Source organism: Oncorhynchus gorbuscha, linkage group LG23 (genome assembly GCF_021184085.1).
Source record: "Oncorhynchus gorbuscha isolate QuinsamMale2020 ecotype Even-year linkage group LG23, OgorEven_v1.0, whole genome shotgun sequence".
Classification (NCBI taxonomy): Eukaryota; Metazoa; Chordata; class Actinopteri; order Salmoniformes; family Salmonidae; genus Oncorhynchus; species Oncorhynchus gorbuscha.
In genome coordinates this window covers 45,737,535-45,753,143 of record NC_060195.1, presented here as the reverse complement: position 1 = coordinate 45,753,143, position 15,609 = coordinate 45,737,535, and the positions used below count along the sequence as shown (strand labels likewise).

Here is a 15,609-nt window from a genome sequence, read left to right as displayed (position 1 = left end):
GTGCGTGCGTGTGGCGCGCGCTCTGACAGAGGGGGAGTTTGCAGGCTGCAACTCGAAGCACATTTGTTTCATTGTCCTGCAATACAGACACGATGTTCCTCAAATAACATGCAACATGACACGTATCCTCATTATATTGTTCACAAATTGTCCTCGTTTTACATGGCAAACTACACCTACCTGATTCTCAAGAACGGTTCGTGTTACATTTCGCGCATCTAACGCAGTCTGAAGCCGCCAAAAATGAACCGCTTTACAGCGTTTCATGATAAAATCTATCCACTTTAACAAAATAGGCTACAATAAGCTATATGCTACGTCCATTATGTAAATAAAGCTTATACCATCTTGATGTCATCAGCGATCACGTGTAAATCAAATATTATTTCGATACATAAAAGCCATAGCATCATTGAAGGATTGGGACTCAGATCCCAATAGAAAATGCAGCTGCATTTTGGTAAAGCCTCAATACACACCGGTATTTCAAAAGAAAGCATGTAAACACTCCGATTGCATTGAAATGACAAGAAACACAAAGAGAACCTGAAATATTAAATATAGTAAACATACCAAGAGGTCTACCCGTTATATATATGTACGTGTCTGTGTTAGTTAATTAGAACTACGGTACTAGGCTTGGATCCTGTTAAATGTATTTAAATACATAATAAACATCGAGTGATAAGTAAACAAATGTAACCTATTTATATCAACACTACTTAACCCATTCCATCTACAGCTGTACAAGTGTGCAGGTAGTCGGCCGAGTTTTCGTTGCTGTAGTTTGCCCCACCCACCAGCAAATCCAAACCTCCTGTGTAACCTCTGATTGGTTGAGGGGATTGCGGGTCCTGAGACTGAGCGCTCGGCGCTGAGCTGTGCATTGGGGCAGTGTGTACTGTTGATGCGAGCGGAGCCGGGAGCGCGTATTGGAGTCAACTAGCAGCCTACTGACAACGAGTGGTGCTTTTTAGCTCATTCAGGCCGGATATTTTCATGCATTTTGCTCTGCTGCAAGCTTGAAAACGAACTGCTTCTTATTGTGACGATATCCTTTTATCTCTATATAGTTTCACAATGGATTTGATATGGACCATATCTCGCCGCGGAATGTGTTCGGTGTCTCCATGTGTGCGATCCAAGGAAATTAATTAGTAAAATAAGCTACAATACTTTGAGAGAGAGAGTAAAACCTCTAAATGCTTGCCTGGAAATAAAAAGGTAACTGTGGTCTTCACTAATAGCATTATAAGACTAGTTCCGACAACAGCATCCTTGGTCTACGTTCGATAACTGGACTTTGGCTATTCAGGGCTTTTCTCAATACGGATTCATTTTTACGTTTCAATCGGATATCTGGTGTGATATAATTGCCCAGTGAAGAGGAAAAGTCATTACAACTTGAAAAAAATCGTCAATATGAATGAATGGAACGCATGCGTAAAATCCAGTTTGTCTAAAATGCGCCTTGTGGTTTTGGTACCGGAATCATGACGCTGGGAAGAATTTAACTGGAAAATGTTTAGCCAATTATTTAATCTCCATTGAACGTTATCCTTTGATATACCTGTTCATCGGATTGTTCCTCCCTTTTGATTTTTAAATTATTCTTTTTTTGCATGGTTTTTCACCCTGCATCGAAATGGTTGGGTTTATCGTGTCAATCGCTATAGTTGTTGCTTGATATGAACTGCTCAGATTTACATGGTTAAATCAGTGTTCTGAGATCATTCAGAATGTTTTCCAAGCTCTATCCTCCCCAAAATCTCACGCGTTGCAGCAGATTGGAGAATGTGGTTTTTATCAGAAGAGTACAATGAAGTAGACCGTATCGATATAATCAAGTAACATTTATGTCATATACGAGCCTTTTCTTTTATCAAAACGTATTCCCTGGATAACTTTTCGATGAGATAACTGGATGATTTTTTCCCGTTATCTCTGACATGCATAGGTGTGCGTGATCATACAAGGTCCCAATTAAATATAAGGAAAATCAACAGGTACAATGTACGCCAGGGAGATGGATTTTATACAAATTATTTGGATAGTTATTTTATGCTGGACTGGGGTTGATTCTGTTATTAATTTGAAATACTCGATAAACGAAGAGCAGAAAGCTGGGTATATCATTGGAAACGTGACAAAGGACGCACAAACGCAAGGATTTGCCATTGCACCGCGAGCGCCGTACTTGCGGGTCATCTCGAATTCAGAGCCGCGATGGGTGGAACTCAGCCCGGCTGGACTTCTCCTCACACATCAGAAAATAGACCGGGACGTGGCTTGCCGACAGACGGCGAAGTGCACTGTCTCTCTGGAGGTGATGTCAAACTCTATGGAGATATGTGTCATTAAAGTTGAAATTGTGGATTTGAACGATAATGCGCCCAGATTCCCCACAAACCACATTGACATTGAAATCTCAGAGAACGCCTCCCCTGGTACCAGGTTCCCCCTAGAGGGGGCAAGCGATCCGGACTCGGGGATCTTCGGTGTGCAATCATATTCGATCACCCCGAATGAGCTCTTCGGGCTGGAGATTAAGACTAGGGGGGACGGGTCCAAGATTGCCGAGCTCGTAGTTCAAAAATCTTTAGATCGGGAGACTCAGTCTCACTATTCATACGAAATCAGTGCAGAAGACGGTGGAGACCCCCCAAAGATTGGCGCAGTCCAGCTCAATGTTAAAGTAATAGATTCAAATGATAATAATCCCGTTTTTGACCAGCCTGTGTATACAGTGAACGTGATGGAGAATTCTCCTATTAATACACTTGTAATTGACTTGAATGCAACGGACCCTGACGAGGGAACTAATGGTGAGGTTGTGTACTCGTTTAACAGTTACGTCACCGAGAAAACGAGAGACGTATTTAAAATTGACCCTAGAACCGGTATTATCACTGTAAATGGCCCTTTGGATTATGAAGTAACCCATATTTACGAGATTGATGTCCAAGCCAAAGATTTAGGTCCCAATTCTATTCCGGCTCATTGTAAAGTCACTGTCAATGTGATGGATGCGAACGATAACCCACCTGTCATTAGTTTATTGTCCGTGAACACGGAGCTGATTGAAGTTAGTGAGAACGCGCCTCGTGGATACGTTATTGCATTAGTGAGGGTCTCAGACAAAGACGCGGGCGCGAATGGTAAGGTCCAGTGTAGACTACAAGGCAACGTTCCTTTCAGGCTCCAGGAATACGAGAGCTTCTCAACCATCCTTGTTGATGGCAGGCTAGACAGAGAGCAGAGGGACACGTACAATCTAACTATCCAAGCAGAGGACAGTGGTACCCCCCCTTTACGCGCCACTAAATCGTTTGTAGTGAAAGTCACAGATGAAAATGATAACCCTCCCCACTTTCTAAAACCACATTACCAAGAGATGGTCCTAGAAAACAACCTTCCTGGATCATGTTTGCTGGCTGTGTCAGCTGTAGATCCTGATTTGGGCATGAATGGCACAGTTTCATACACCATCGTGCCCAGTGAGATTAAACACATGGACGTAAACACATATGTCAGCATAAATCCTTCAGGGCGTATTTATTCCATGAGATCATTCGACCACGAGTACACTAGGACATTTGACTTCAAAGTTTTGGCCAGGGACCAGGGGAATCCGTCCTTGTCCAGTAACGCGACGGTACGCATTGTCGTTTTGGATGTGAATGACAATACACCTGTTATGACCACTCCATCCCTGGTAAATGGTACCGCGGAGGTATCCATTCCAAGAAATGCAGGAGTGGGTTACCTGGTGACCCAAGTCAAGGCCGACGACTATGACGAGGGGGAGAATGGAAGGCTGACCTATACCATCTCGGAGGGGGACAGGCTTTTCTTTGAGATAGACCAAGTGAATGGAGAGGTGCGGTCCACCAAGATGTTCGGAGAGCAGGTCAAGTCGACCTACGAGATCACAGTGGTGGCACGCGACCACGGGAAACCGTCGTTGTCGGCCTCGGCATACATTGTAGTTTACCTCTCACCGGACCTGAACGCTCAGGAATCTATTGGACCCGTAAACCTGTCGTTGATCTTCATCATTGCCCTGGGCTCTATTGCTGCTATCCTCTTTGTCACTATGATTTTTGTGGCAGTAAAGTGCAAAAGGGATAACAAGGAGATCCGAACGTACAACTGCAGGTACTGAAAACAGCCCCTTCATATCCATCTCATTAGTTTGGTGTTTCAGTCGGTCATGGTTATAGGCCTGTTGTTTTATTTTATTCCCCCATATAGGCCTACATGTACGCATTTTGGTACCCATTCAGTGGTGCGCATAATTGTTGTGTGTGTGTGTGTGTGTGTGTGTGTGTGTGTGTGTGTGTGTGTGTGTGTGTGTGTGTGTGTGTGTGTGTGTGTGTGTGTGTGTGTGTGTGTGTGTGTGTGTGTGTGTGTGTGTGTGTGTGTGTGTGTGTGTGTGTGTGTGTGTGTGTGTGTGTGTGTGTGTGTGTGTGTGTGTGTGTGTGTGTGTGTGAGAGAGTGAGTGAGTTCAGGCTGGTACTGAGTGCACGTAGCTGTATATCTAGTGCATGTCCAAGGGCCCGAATGTTAGGCGCTATTAAGGAATGCAGGTGCTCCGAATTGGTAAGCAAAAATGGCTTATGGACTCCTTGACCAAGTGTCCTTGGCTTACTCCTTTTTTTTTTGCAAATCCTCACCATTACCTAGGACTAATAATCTTGGCTAGATTCGGACAATTATCTGAATTTTACAGCTAATTGCATTTATGGCGCATGTTATTCCCAAGGGTTCAAATGGATGTTCTAAAGGAGACAGCATACCCTACCATTCTGTGAGAACGATGACGTAATAATTATCATTATCAATATTACTGTTACTAATCACAATGATAAACTCAATGATGATAATAATAATACAATTAATTGCTTGAGGGATCTACTACTAAAACTAATGTCATCCACCTTTGAACCCACTATGCCTCTGAAGGAGACATACATTATTATGTAGCACATTATTATCTTGATCATCATAATAAACATATGATTTTCTTCTGTAAAAAGCATCAGCTCCCACTTTGATCTCCTAGTGATACATTACCACTTAAAACGTCCAAATTGCATTTGTGGATTTAACCTGAAGCTATTATCATATTTCATATTTTACTCTGAACAGCATTTTAGTTGTGCTGCTACATCAGGCCGTTTCAAACGTGTGGCAATTGTCTGACCTTGTATGGTTCTTCCATAAAGTAAGGCAAATGCACATCTCTCAGTCAGCTCTAGCAGATAAAGGACTGTTGACAAAAATGTTGGGTTGAGATCCATTAAACACACTGTGAAGCAGGGGTTCCCAACTCAGGGGGCATGCCCCCCAAACGTGGCGCCAACGTTTCATGGGATGCTCTGGACCTTCCTTGACCTTCCTTGATCTAAAACTACGCATAAATCTGCAATGCTTTAGGCTAGAAACAAGCTGTAAAATGCCAGTGGAAGATGGGACTCTGATGCACATGGGAGTATTGGTTTGTCTCTATGACAATCAGAAGCTGAGCTATGACCTTCTAAAGTCCAGGAGTCAAAGAAATTGGACTATGCTTGGGAAGTCATTTTATACAATGGCTCTGTCACTATCAATTGATCAAATCACTTTCTGTCAAAGAGAATAGATAAAATTAAGTTGAGGGTTCATAAAAATTATAAAACACATCTGTTAATAGAATAATATTTGGGGAAATCGGGTCTATACTTATTTTCCTTATTTGTTATTATTATAATCATTAAATAACCTTCCTAAAATATGTCACGGGTCATGTTAAACTATGTAGAATTGCAGGAAATTAGTTTCAAAACAACATTTTCCTAGGTTCCTCAAATTAAACCAAATTAGTGTTGTATTTAATATAGGCTATCTCAATTAACAATAATTATTGAGGGGACCCTTGCGAAAAAAAGGTTGGGAACCCCTGCTGTGAAGCATAGCCTACAAGAATGGACATTGTGTTGTACTTTATTTTCCTTTATTCACCTATAAATACTTAAGGTGTGCAGACAACTTTATTTTTCAAAAAAAGTGTGGACTTTCTTAGGCACACATGATCATGGATTATGGTTCATATTGGTCACTGTTGATTTAAAATCTAAAGCACTCATGGATTTGCATCATGTTTTCCCAATCCTTATTCTTCAGAGATGTAGATTTGATTAGGGGTTCACATAGTAGGAGATCACTTTTACATTCAATACTCTATGTACGGTATGGATAGCACCCCTAGGGCCTCACTTGTTATGTCACATAGCTTCTAGTTTCAAAGTTACATTGTTGTCAACACAAACAGCACACAGACAGTAATGAATGACATTGGAATAAAAACATCTGTTTGTTTTCTGAAAAAAAAACAATGCTCTTAGAGAGTGAAGCAAAGGACTCTGGACATAAGTCATTTTATTAAGCCAACTTTAAGGGGATTTAGGGCGTTTATATGCTGTTGTTTTTTTCCAAAGATGTCTGTCATTGCCACATTGAAAAACATAGCCTACTACATTTCCCAGCAAGCTCTTTCATTTGGATGTGACCCACAATGCTCTATTTCTGTAAGGAAAATACACAACCAACCAATCAAACAAAAAACTAAGCTAAATAAAATAATATCTGCCCAACACTACCTAACCTTCACCTTAAAATAATCCTGTTTTGTGGCATAAAATTCCTCTTCCTGCTGGGTACTTTAATCTATATTGCTGTGCAGTGCTCCTGAGTAGCTAGCTACCACCTCAAACCTATGCAGTACTTATCTGCAATTTATTACTAATTTTCTTTGAGTCGGCAGGATTTTTCCTGTCCATTTTTCGATGTTGGGCACAGGAGTACTAGAGAGAACAATGACAGAACGATGCACTCTCTTTTTTGATCCTCACAGTCTCTTCTCTCCCCTACTCAGACGAGAGAGCAGACACGTGCGCGAGAGAGAGAAATAACAGTTTTAAGATGACCCGAAAAAGATAGAGTCCATGGCTGCTATTGACATTTTATTTTCCAGAATGAAGGCAGGGAGGAACAGACCCGGAAAGCATCTTAAGTGAAAAGGAGAACCCATCCAGTAAATACTAAGGACGGGGGAGTCCGACATGTGCATATGCAACCAGGGCCTCAAGTTTTATTAGATGCATGGTAGAAACAAGAGTGAATAACACAATCTATCCAACCGGGGCTAAAAATAGATTGTTGGAGAGTGGGAGTCCATGCAAATGTTTGACATGTTAAAAACTCAGAGGAATAGGCTCAAGTCAGGAGGGATTCAAGGGATTCTGCTTAAAATAAAACTTCCCCTCATAAGAATTTGCAAGCCTGGATGGAGAATGGAAATTGTCTTCTTCCAGCCTGAGCATCAGCAGCATCCTTTCAATAAAGAATCTCCGGCTTTCTCATTTAGGCTGATTAGAATCAAAATGCTCTGCTCCAGTCAGGGAACAGCCACAGACACTAGTTTCTAAATGAATTTGATTTTACAGTTTTCCTGCACTCCATATTGCCAGTGGGCCTCGCTTGGTAATGAAACAAAAAAGGGAATTAACGTTAGCAGTGGGGCTGTGCTTTAAATATGATTGAAAATTTGGTTGGTGCTCTTCAGTATTGTCTGTTGTCTTGTTGTTGCTGTGTGTGCGTACGTGTGCTTTTGTGGTTTGGCATGTTTGCATTGTGTGTGCTTGTTGTTTGTGAGACATGTCGACTGTGCCAAGCATGCAAACGCAAACAAATGAGGGATGATGGCTCCATTGGTGGCATGGGGAAGGCGGTCAGGCTTGGGGGTGACTTGAGCATGGCTCCTCTCGCTCTACCCTGAATGCCCACCAATGAGCTGGCCACCACCATGGGAACTTTCGGTCAGCACCCTGGCATGGCCGGGCGGGGCGTCTCTGACTGAATGGCGTTTGCCTGTGGGCAGATACAACAGAGCACTGCTTTATTGAGTCTGTTCAGTTTCTTCTACTTGCGCAGGGTGGCGGAGTACTCATATGGCAGCCAGAAGAAGTCGAGCAAGAAGAAGAAGCTGAGCAAGAACGACATCCGCCTCGTGCCGCGCGACGTGGAGGAGACGGACAAGATGAACGTGGTGAGTTGCTCATCTCTCACCTCCTCCCTCAACTACTTCGACTACCACCAGCAGAGCCTGCCGCTGGGCTGCAGGCGCTCCGAGAGCACCTTCGTCAACGTGGACAACCAGAACTCACGCAATGCTGCACCCAACCACGGCAGTTATCAGCAGCACTCCTTCGCCAGCGGGCAGGGCCCCCAGCAACCTGACCTCATCATCAACGGCATGCCGCTGCCTGAGGTGAGACCACGCTTAGTTCGCTCTGATCTGTCCCTGCGGCTTGTTGCTGCTGTGCCAATCTGTGCCAATGCCCTTGGGAAGAGGGGGGACAGAGGGTGGAAGTACAGGGGTGGGTGCATGAGACAGGGGAGAGTGATGGTTAAGACATGTCCGGTCAACTCTTGCATAGTCTCACTAGTCATTGTCATGACTGCGCTGTGCTTCAGCTTCCAGTGGGAGTATAGTCATTTTGGGGTATAAAATAGTAGTTGTAGGGAGTACAGTCGCTGTGGATTCACCTGGTGTATGTGAATGAATTGTCACGTTGACCGGGTATGTTCTCTCAACAGAAACGTACCAGATCATACTTCTATACCCTCAGTGTAACAGTACATTTCCTACTCGTTTGAAATAGAATCTGATCCGCCATGTGTGGTCTTGTGTGTTAGTAGCTGCATTTGAGAGAAATAAATCAAAGGCATGTCAGAGGTTTACCCAGGTACAGGGATTGACCTGTGGATGAGAGCGAGCCGTGCCAAGCGCGAATTTGGAGGCCTGACAAAATGGATTATTTGGCTTCCACCTACCTGCCTTGTTTCTTTGTGAGCTGAGCTATTGCAAAAGAACAGGAGTTTGAACACCTGCCAGACGCATTGACCCGGCTAATCAGCTCCACCACATGTGGTAGAAGAAAGAATAATCATTGCTTAAATGCTCCATGTGCAAACAGTGCGAACGGCCCAATAGGCTCCAGTGTTAGTCATGCAGTCAAGGCCAAGACTGCAGCTTTGCACCCCACGCAGCCAGCTATTATAGAGCTATAGTCAATTCACTATGCATAGGGTTGATTGTATTGACGTAGCGATGTATGGCTGAAGACAGCAAAGGCCTCGCTCGACTGGGCTATTTAAGCTGACAAGAGTGTACACCGACTAGCTGGTCTTTAGAGTATAGATTTTTGCCTCTATGCCATAGTCTATTGGATTCCTTGGACATCCTCTCTAGCTTGACCTACCTCTATGGCCCTCAGTGGGGTAGGGGGTTCTCACAATCCTGTTCAGTCCCAAATAAAGCAACCCCAGCCATCACATATTTGATGACTCCAATCCTCATTTGACATTCAGTGAGAAGAAGGGTGGAAAAGCCTCAAATCAAAACCAGAAACATAAGAACAGTTATTGAGCCATTGATTGGCTGATCCACTGAGGATCCCCCGGGGGTCGACGAGGCCCCACTTACAGCCACGCTGATTTACTGTAGACTGTCTGGGACGGATGGAGCCAGATAGAGGGTGAGTGAGAGGGAGAGGAAGAGGGAGAGAAAGAGATGTCCCGTAAAATTCAAGCGCTGGTAGGGGGGAACAAGTGCATGCCACCATGCCGTGCCCAGGCCTTTATGTACCCGCAGGTAGCATTCAGGTCACAGACATCTCCATGAGCAAAACACAGGAAAAAACTTCAGTCCGGCAGGCACAAAGAAATGACTGTGTGGTTGTAAAATCCAGGTGGAGTAGCCTGTCTTGAAGGCTTAAAGCATCCAATAAAAAATGCACATTTTCTGGATTAGAGAGGCCTTTATTTGTTTCTGTTAATGAAAAAGAGAAGAGAGGGAGACAAAATAAGGTCTGAGTTTCTGATATGCAAAGCTTGGAGGTGTCTGACAGGGCTGAGTTAGGGGATGGAGGAAAGGAGGGAGGGAGAGTGTCTTCATGCCAGGTGTCTGGGCTCCACCACGTTTTTACATGTTTTTTTTTCTTTTTGTTTGTGATCGGCTTGATAAAGGCAGAGGGTCTGCTTAACATGCAAGCTCTGTCGCAGCTCCGCGTTCCACATGACGTTGACAAACATCCCTTTGACCGCGACCCTGTGCATATTTCCTGTGGACAGACGGAGAGAGGAGATGCTGATTGTTAGTCGATGGGAGAGCGGGAAAGAGGGAAAGAGGAAAAAGGATAGATGAGCTGGGTGAAGAGAGAGAGAGAGAGGGGGAGTATGTTCATGTGCCTGTGTGTGTTTGCATTCTCCCCCTCAAGCAGGCTGCAGCTAAAGCCACATATTTATTCTCCATTCTGACATTTAGAAGACAGTAGCTAAATATTCACACATTGCTGTTAAAATACAAAAAGTGTTGTCAAGTGCAATTGCATAGCCATTAATGTAGACCGCAAACAAACAGTGCATCTGTGAAATGACCAATAATAGCTCTGTCACGGTGAGCAAACCCACTTGACTCCACAAGTCCACATTTTCACGAGGTCTAGCTAGGACACAGGGGCACTTTTGTGATTAGTGAGGTTCATGCTTTATCCTCAAAAACGTTTGTCTTCACCCTGGCCTGAGGGCGCTCCTGCAATCATCTGTGAGTCAACCACCGTTTTACAGTTTTACACTAGGGCATCATATTTCTTTATTTCCAACTTATTCTATGAACTCTAAGCTGAGACACATGGAATAATGGCATTAGGATTTGAATAAGAGAAAAAAACGAATAATCGAAAACAGGAGAGTGAAAGACTTCATATGTAATAATGAGGATTTGATTTTATGAGATTCATTAATGTTATAGGATTTGATTTATTGGTGTACAGGTATATGGGTCTCATCAGCACCCAGTACATGTATTAAGTCGTTTTGTATTTTTCCACCTTTATTTAACCAGGTAGGCCAGTTGAGAACAAGTTCTCATTTACAACTGCCACATGGCCAAGATAAAGCAAAGCAGTGCGACAAAAACAATGACACAGAGTTACACATGGGATAAACAAACGTACAGTCAATACCACAGTAGAAAAATCTGGATACAGTGTGTGAAAATTAAGTAAGGAGGTAAGGCAATAAATAGGCCAATAGTGTTGAAGTAATTACAATTTCGCAATTTACACTGGAGTGATATATGTGCAGATGAAGATGTGCAAGTAGAAATGCTGGTGTGCAGAAGAGCAGAAAAACAAAAACAAATATGGGGATGAGGTAGGTAGTTGATTGGATGGGCTATTTACAGATGGGCTGTGTACAGCTGCAGTGATCGGTAAGCTGCTTTGACAGCTGACACTGAAAGTTAGTGAGGGAGATATTGGTCTCCAACTTCAGTGATTTTTGCAATTCGTTCCAGTCATTGGCAGTAGAGAACTGTAAGGAAAGGCGGCCAAATGAGGTGTTGGCTTTGGGGGTGACCAGTGAAATATACCTACTGGAGCACGTGCTAAGTGTGGGTATTGCTATGGTAACCAGTGAGCTGAGATAAGTCAGAGCTATACCTATCAAAGACTTATAGATGACCTGGAACAAGTGGGTTTGGCGACGAATATATAGTGAGGACCAGCCAACAAGAGAATACAGGTCGCAGTGGTGGGTAGTATATGGGGATTTGGTGACAAAACAGATGGCACTGTGATAGACTGCATCCAATTTGCTGAGTAGAGTGTTGGAGGCTAATTTGTAAATGACATCGCCGAAGTCAAGGATTGGTCGGATAGTCAGTTTTACGAGGGCAAGTTTGGCAGCATGAGTGAAGGAGGATTTGGATTGGAGATGCTTAATGTGAGTCTGGAAGGAGAGTTTACAGTCTAGCCGGACACCTAGGTATTTATTGTTGTCCACATATTCTAATTCAGAACCGTCCAGAGTGGTGATGCTGGGCAGGCAGCGATCGGTTGAAGAGCATGCATTTAAGAGCAGTTGGAGGCCACGGATGGAGTGTTGTATGACGTTGAAGCTCGTTTGGAGGTTAGTTAACACAGTGTCCAAAGAAGGGCATCAGATGTATAGAGAATGGTGTCGTCTGCGTAGAGGTGGATCAAAGAATCACCCTCAGCAAGAGCGACGTCATTGATATATACAGAGAAAAGAGTCAGCCAGAGAATTGAACCCTGTGGCATCTCCATAGACACTGCCAGAGGTCCGGACAACAGGCCCTCCGATTTGACACACTGAACTCTATCTGAGAAGTAGTTAGTGAACCAGATCATTAGAGAAACCAAGGCTTGTTGACATTGGTTGTATTATCCTACTTCAGAGAGATAGAGATTTTTAATAGTGCTTTACTTCAAGCTTGGTGTACTATGAAACGACATGGTAAAATGGTAGTTAAACAGGAATAACCTATGTATTACCAGCTGAGAGATGTTTGGTTGACCTGCCTGTGGTTGTGGTTGCAGATTAAAAGACTACAGGTCGCTGGTTTAATTTCTTCTTCCATGGCTTAATTGTAGCAGATCAGTTGGTGGGGGAGACAATTAGACAGTAAAGGAATGGCCTTTGGCTATAACGTGTTTTTGAATGGGTAATGTGTACTACCGTGGCTTTATTATATCTCCACCTGTGATTCCAGATAATGAATATGGCAGGCAAAAAAATAACTTATCTCTGGTATTGATTCAGTTTACACTCATCCTTATGCGGGAAACAGATTGCATATTTTTTATTTTGTTGGGTTTCATTATGGTGTTCAATGAAATAGAAAAAAGGGAGGCAGTCTTTGTGCTCCCTGGTGTTAAAGTGTGAGACGTTCTGTGGAGAAACTGGAAGCAGATATTTTTTGCCAAGTTTAGTTCAATGCTAATTGAGGTAAATTCACATCCAGATGCTCCCATTCTGTTTACCTGAAATATGGCTACATAACTAGCTATTGTAAGCATATGGCACATGTCGTACAGTTCAATTTTGGGCTTTCTGCAGTGTGACGAGTTTAGGCACTTGGGAGCAATTGGCAAAACCAAAGGCATTTCTGTTACTGTGTCTTGAATTTGTTCCTCTCACAGTCAACAGCAGAACACCATGCTGCAAACAAAACCAAGGTTGCTAGCTACAGAAATGTATTAATCACTAACTGTTTTCTAAGATAGCTTGAAATAGCCTACATTTTGATATTGCTGCAAGAGAGGCGATGGGGAGCGGTAATGGGTTCCATATTCTACATGCCTGCACATCATCCCACCCCCCATGCAATCACTTCACATCAGGACAATATGCACAGAACACATTCCAACATGCCACATTGAGGATGCAAAGTAGATGTTGTGCTGTCAACACATACTACACATCTGCTGTGCATCTACATACTACACACATCTACATACTACACCCCCCCCCCCCCATCCGTGCCTATACAGTGCACTACTGGTTTGACTGGCACAACACAAACTCAAGCCGCTCTACGTTTAGTCTTTGATCTTGTGATGTTTCCATTGTAATTGGACGATCCAAGCCCCCTGTTTCCCTCCTTCCATCTCACTTAGCTTTTTCTGAGAAAAATGTCTGTCTTCTCTAATCTGGTTGCCTTCCTCTTTAAGCCACTGACTAATACATGTGACAACACATATGGCAGGATAATATGTTGCGAACTACAGAATTGTACATTTTCTATGACTCCCATCGAGGCAACAGACTAGGGCTTTTGTATTTCACTAAATTTCATCAGGCTAATCCAATTAATCATCCCTAAATCCATACGATAAAGTAAAGGTGAAAGCATGCTGTCTCGTTGAGGGGCTTTATGCTGAGAAGAAATCTCAGTCAGGCTCCAGGAAAAAGCTCTGATGAGGGAGTACCATTTAAACAATTTCAAAAGGGGATTTTCGAAGCTCAGGAAGAAGAAAAGAGAATAATCAGGTGGTGAAAAAGCGAAACAAAGATTTTACAGAGTGGCAACTGACGCATTCTTGGCTGCTTGAACTTGAAATGTTGAAATGCTAGTTTTATCTGTTGAAGGAGTTGGGGGCGAACCTTTGCGTGCTTTAATGTCTCCTCTTCAGAGGGATACGAGAGAGTGAAGCATCTTATCTGAAGCCCCTGATTGAGTAACTGGCAGATGAGTGCAGGAATTATAGCGAGAAAGGTTTGATTTGTGAGTGAGCCATGGATTTGGGAACGCTCTTGCAAAACCATCAGTCAGTCTGACAGTCAGTTAGTCAGTCAGCGAAACAAACAAATATTTCAACATTCATGCACAGTCATGTACAGTATGGACACACCTACTCATTCAAGGGGGTTTTCTTTATTTTCACTATTTTCTACATTGTAGGATAATAGTGAAGACATCAAAACTTTGATGTAACTAAAAACATGTTAAACAACTCAAAATATATTTGAGATTTTCTTCAAAGCAGCCACCCTTTGCCACGGTGACATCTTAGCACGCGCTTGGTATTCTCTAAACCAGTTTCTGGAATGCTGTTCGAATGCTTTTCGAACAGTCTTGAAGGAGTTCCCACATATGCTGAGCAGTTGTTGGCTGTTTTTCCTTCACTCTGCGGCACAACTTATCCCAAACCATCTCAATTGGGTTGAGGTCGGGCGATTGTGGAGGCCAGGTCATCTGTTGCAGCACTCCATCACTCTCCTTCTTGGTCGAATAGACCTTACACAGCATGGAGGTGTGTTTTGGGTCATTGTCTTGTTGAAAAACAAATTATAGTCCCTTTAAGCACGAACCAGATGGGATGGCGTATCCCTGCAGAATGCTGTGGTAGCCATGCTGGGTAAGTGTACCTTGAATTTTAAATAAATCACTGACAGTGTCACCAGCAAAGCACCATCACACCTCCTCCTCCATTCTTCACGGTGGGTAACACACATGCAGAGATCATCCGTTCACCTACTCTGCGTCTCAAAAAGAAATGGCGGTTGGACCCAAAAATCTGAAATTCGGACTCTTCAGACCAAAGGACAGATTTCCACCGGTCTAATGTCGATCGCTCGTGTTTCTTGGCCCAAGTAAGTACCTCTGAGTCTTCTTTTCCTGTGGTGGTCCTCATGAGAGCCAGTTTCATCACACGCTTGATGGTTTTTGCTACTGCACGTAAATACACGTTCAAAGTTCTTGAAATGTTCCTGATTGACCTGTCTCCGGATTACATTTTCAAACTAAGAGAAACCATAGCATCCGTCAGGAGACACATCCATCCATGATGTATATGGGTAAGATAGTCTAGCTAGTTAAATTTTCAGATATTACACGCTTCTAACTTTGACAGATAATGGTTTCATTTCAAGTTAAAGTGTACTGTTAGCTAGCTAACGTTAGATGGCTGGCTCGCTAGCTAACGGTACATGTATGATCTTATTTTTCGCATCTCAGAGACATTTGCTTGAATATTAGCCTAATAGCCTAATGTTAGCTAGCTAACATTAAACAATGTAGAAAATAAAGTAAAAATAAAGAAAATCTTTTGAATGAGTAGGTGTGTCCAAACTTTTGAGTGGTACTGTATATGTGTCAACCAATAGCCACGTCGGGTCATTTAATATTCGGTGACTGAAATTATGCGCTGATGAACACTGAAATGGGTTTCACTTGAGCCTTTATGGATGAGTAACATT

The 15,609-nt window shown here is 43.1% G+C and overlaps 1 protein-coding gene across 8 annotated transcripts in view; it reads left to right on the top strand.

The window, feature by feature from the left end:
* The first annotated feature begins 886 nt into the window (after window positions 1-886).
* The window catches only part of LOC124010572 (protocadherin-19-like), an 82,621-nt gene continuing 67,898 nt past the window's right edge, over window positions 887-15,609 (top strand). For 2 of the 8 annotated variants that reach the window (XM_046323165.1, XM_046323164.1), the window contains exons 1-2: window positions 887-4,158; window positions 7,975-8,089. In XM_046323165.1, the coding sequence (XP_046179121.1) occupies window positions 2,012-4,158; window positions 7,975-8,089 (2,262 nt within the window). In that variant the 5' untranslated portion in view covers window positions 887-2,011. Of the gene's footprint in view, window positions 4,159-7,956; window positions 8,312-15,609 lie in introns of all 8 variants that reach the window. The other 6 variants (XM_046323162.1, XM_046323161.1, XM_046323160.1 and 3 more) reach the window with 4 other exon arrangements.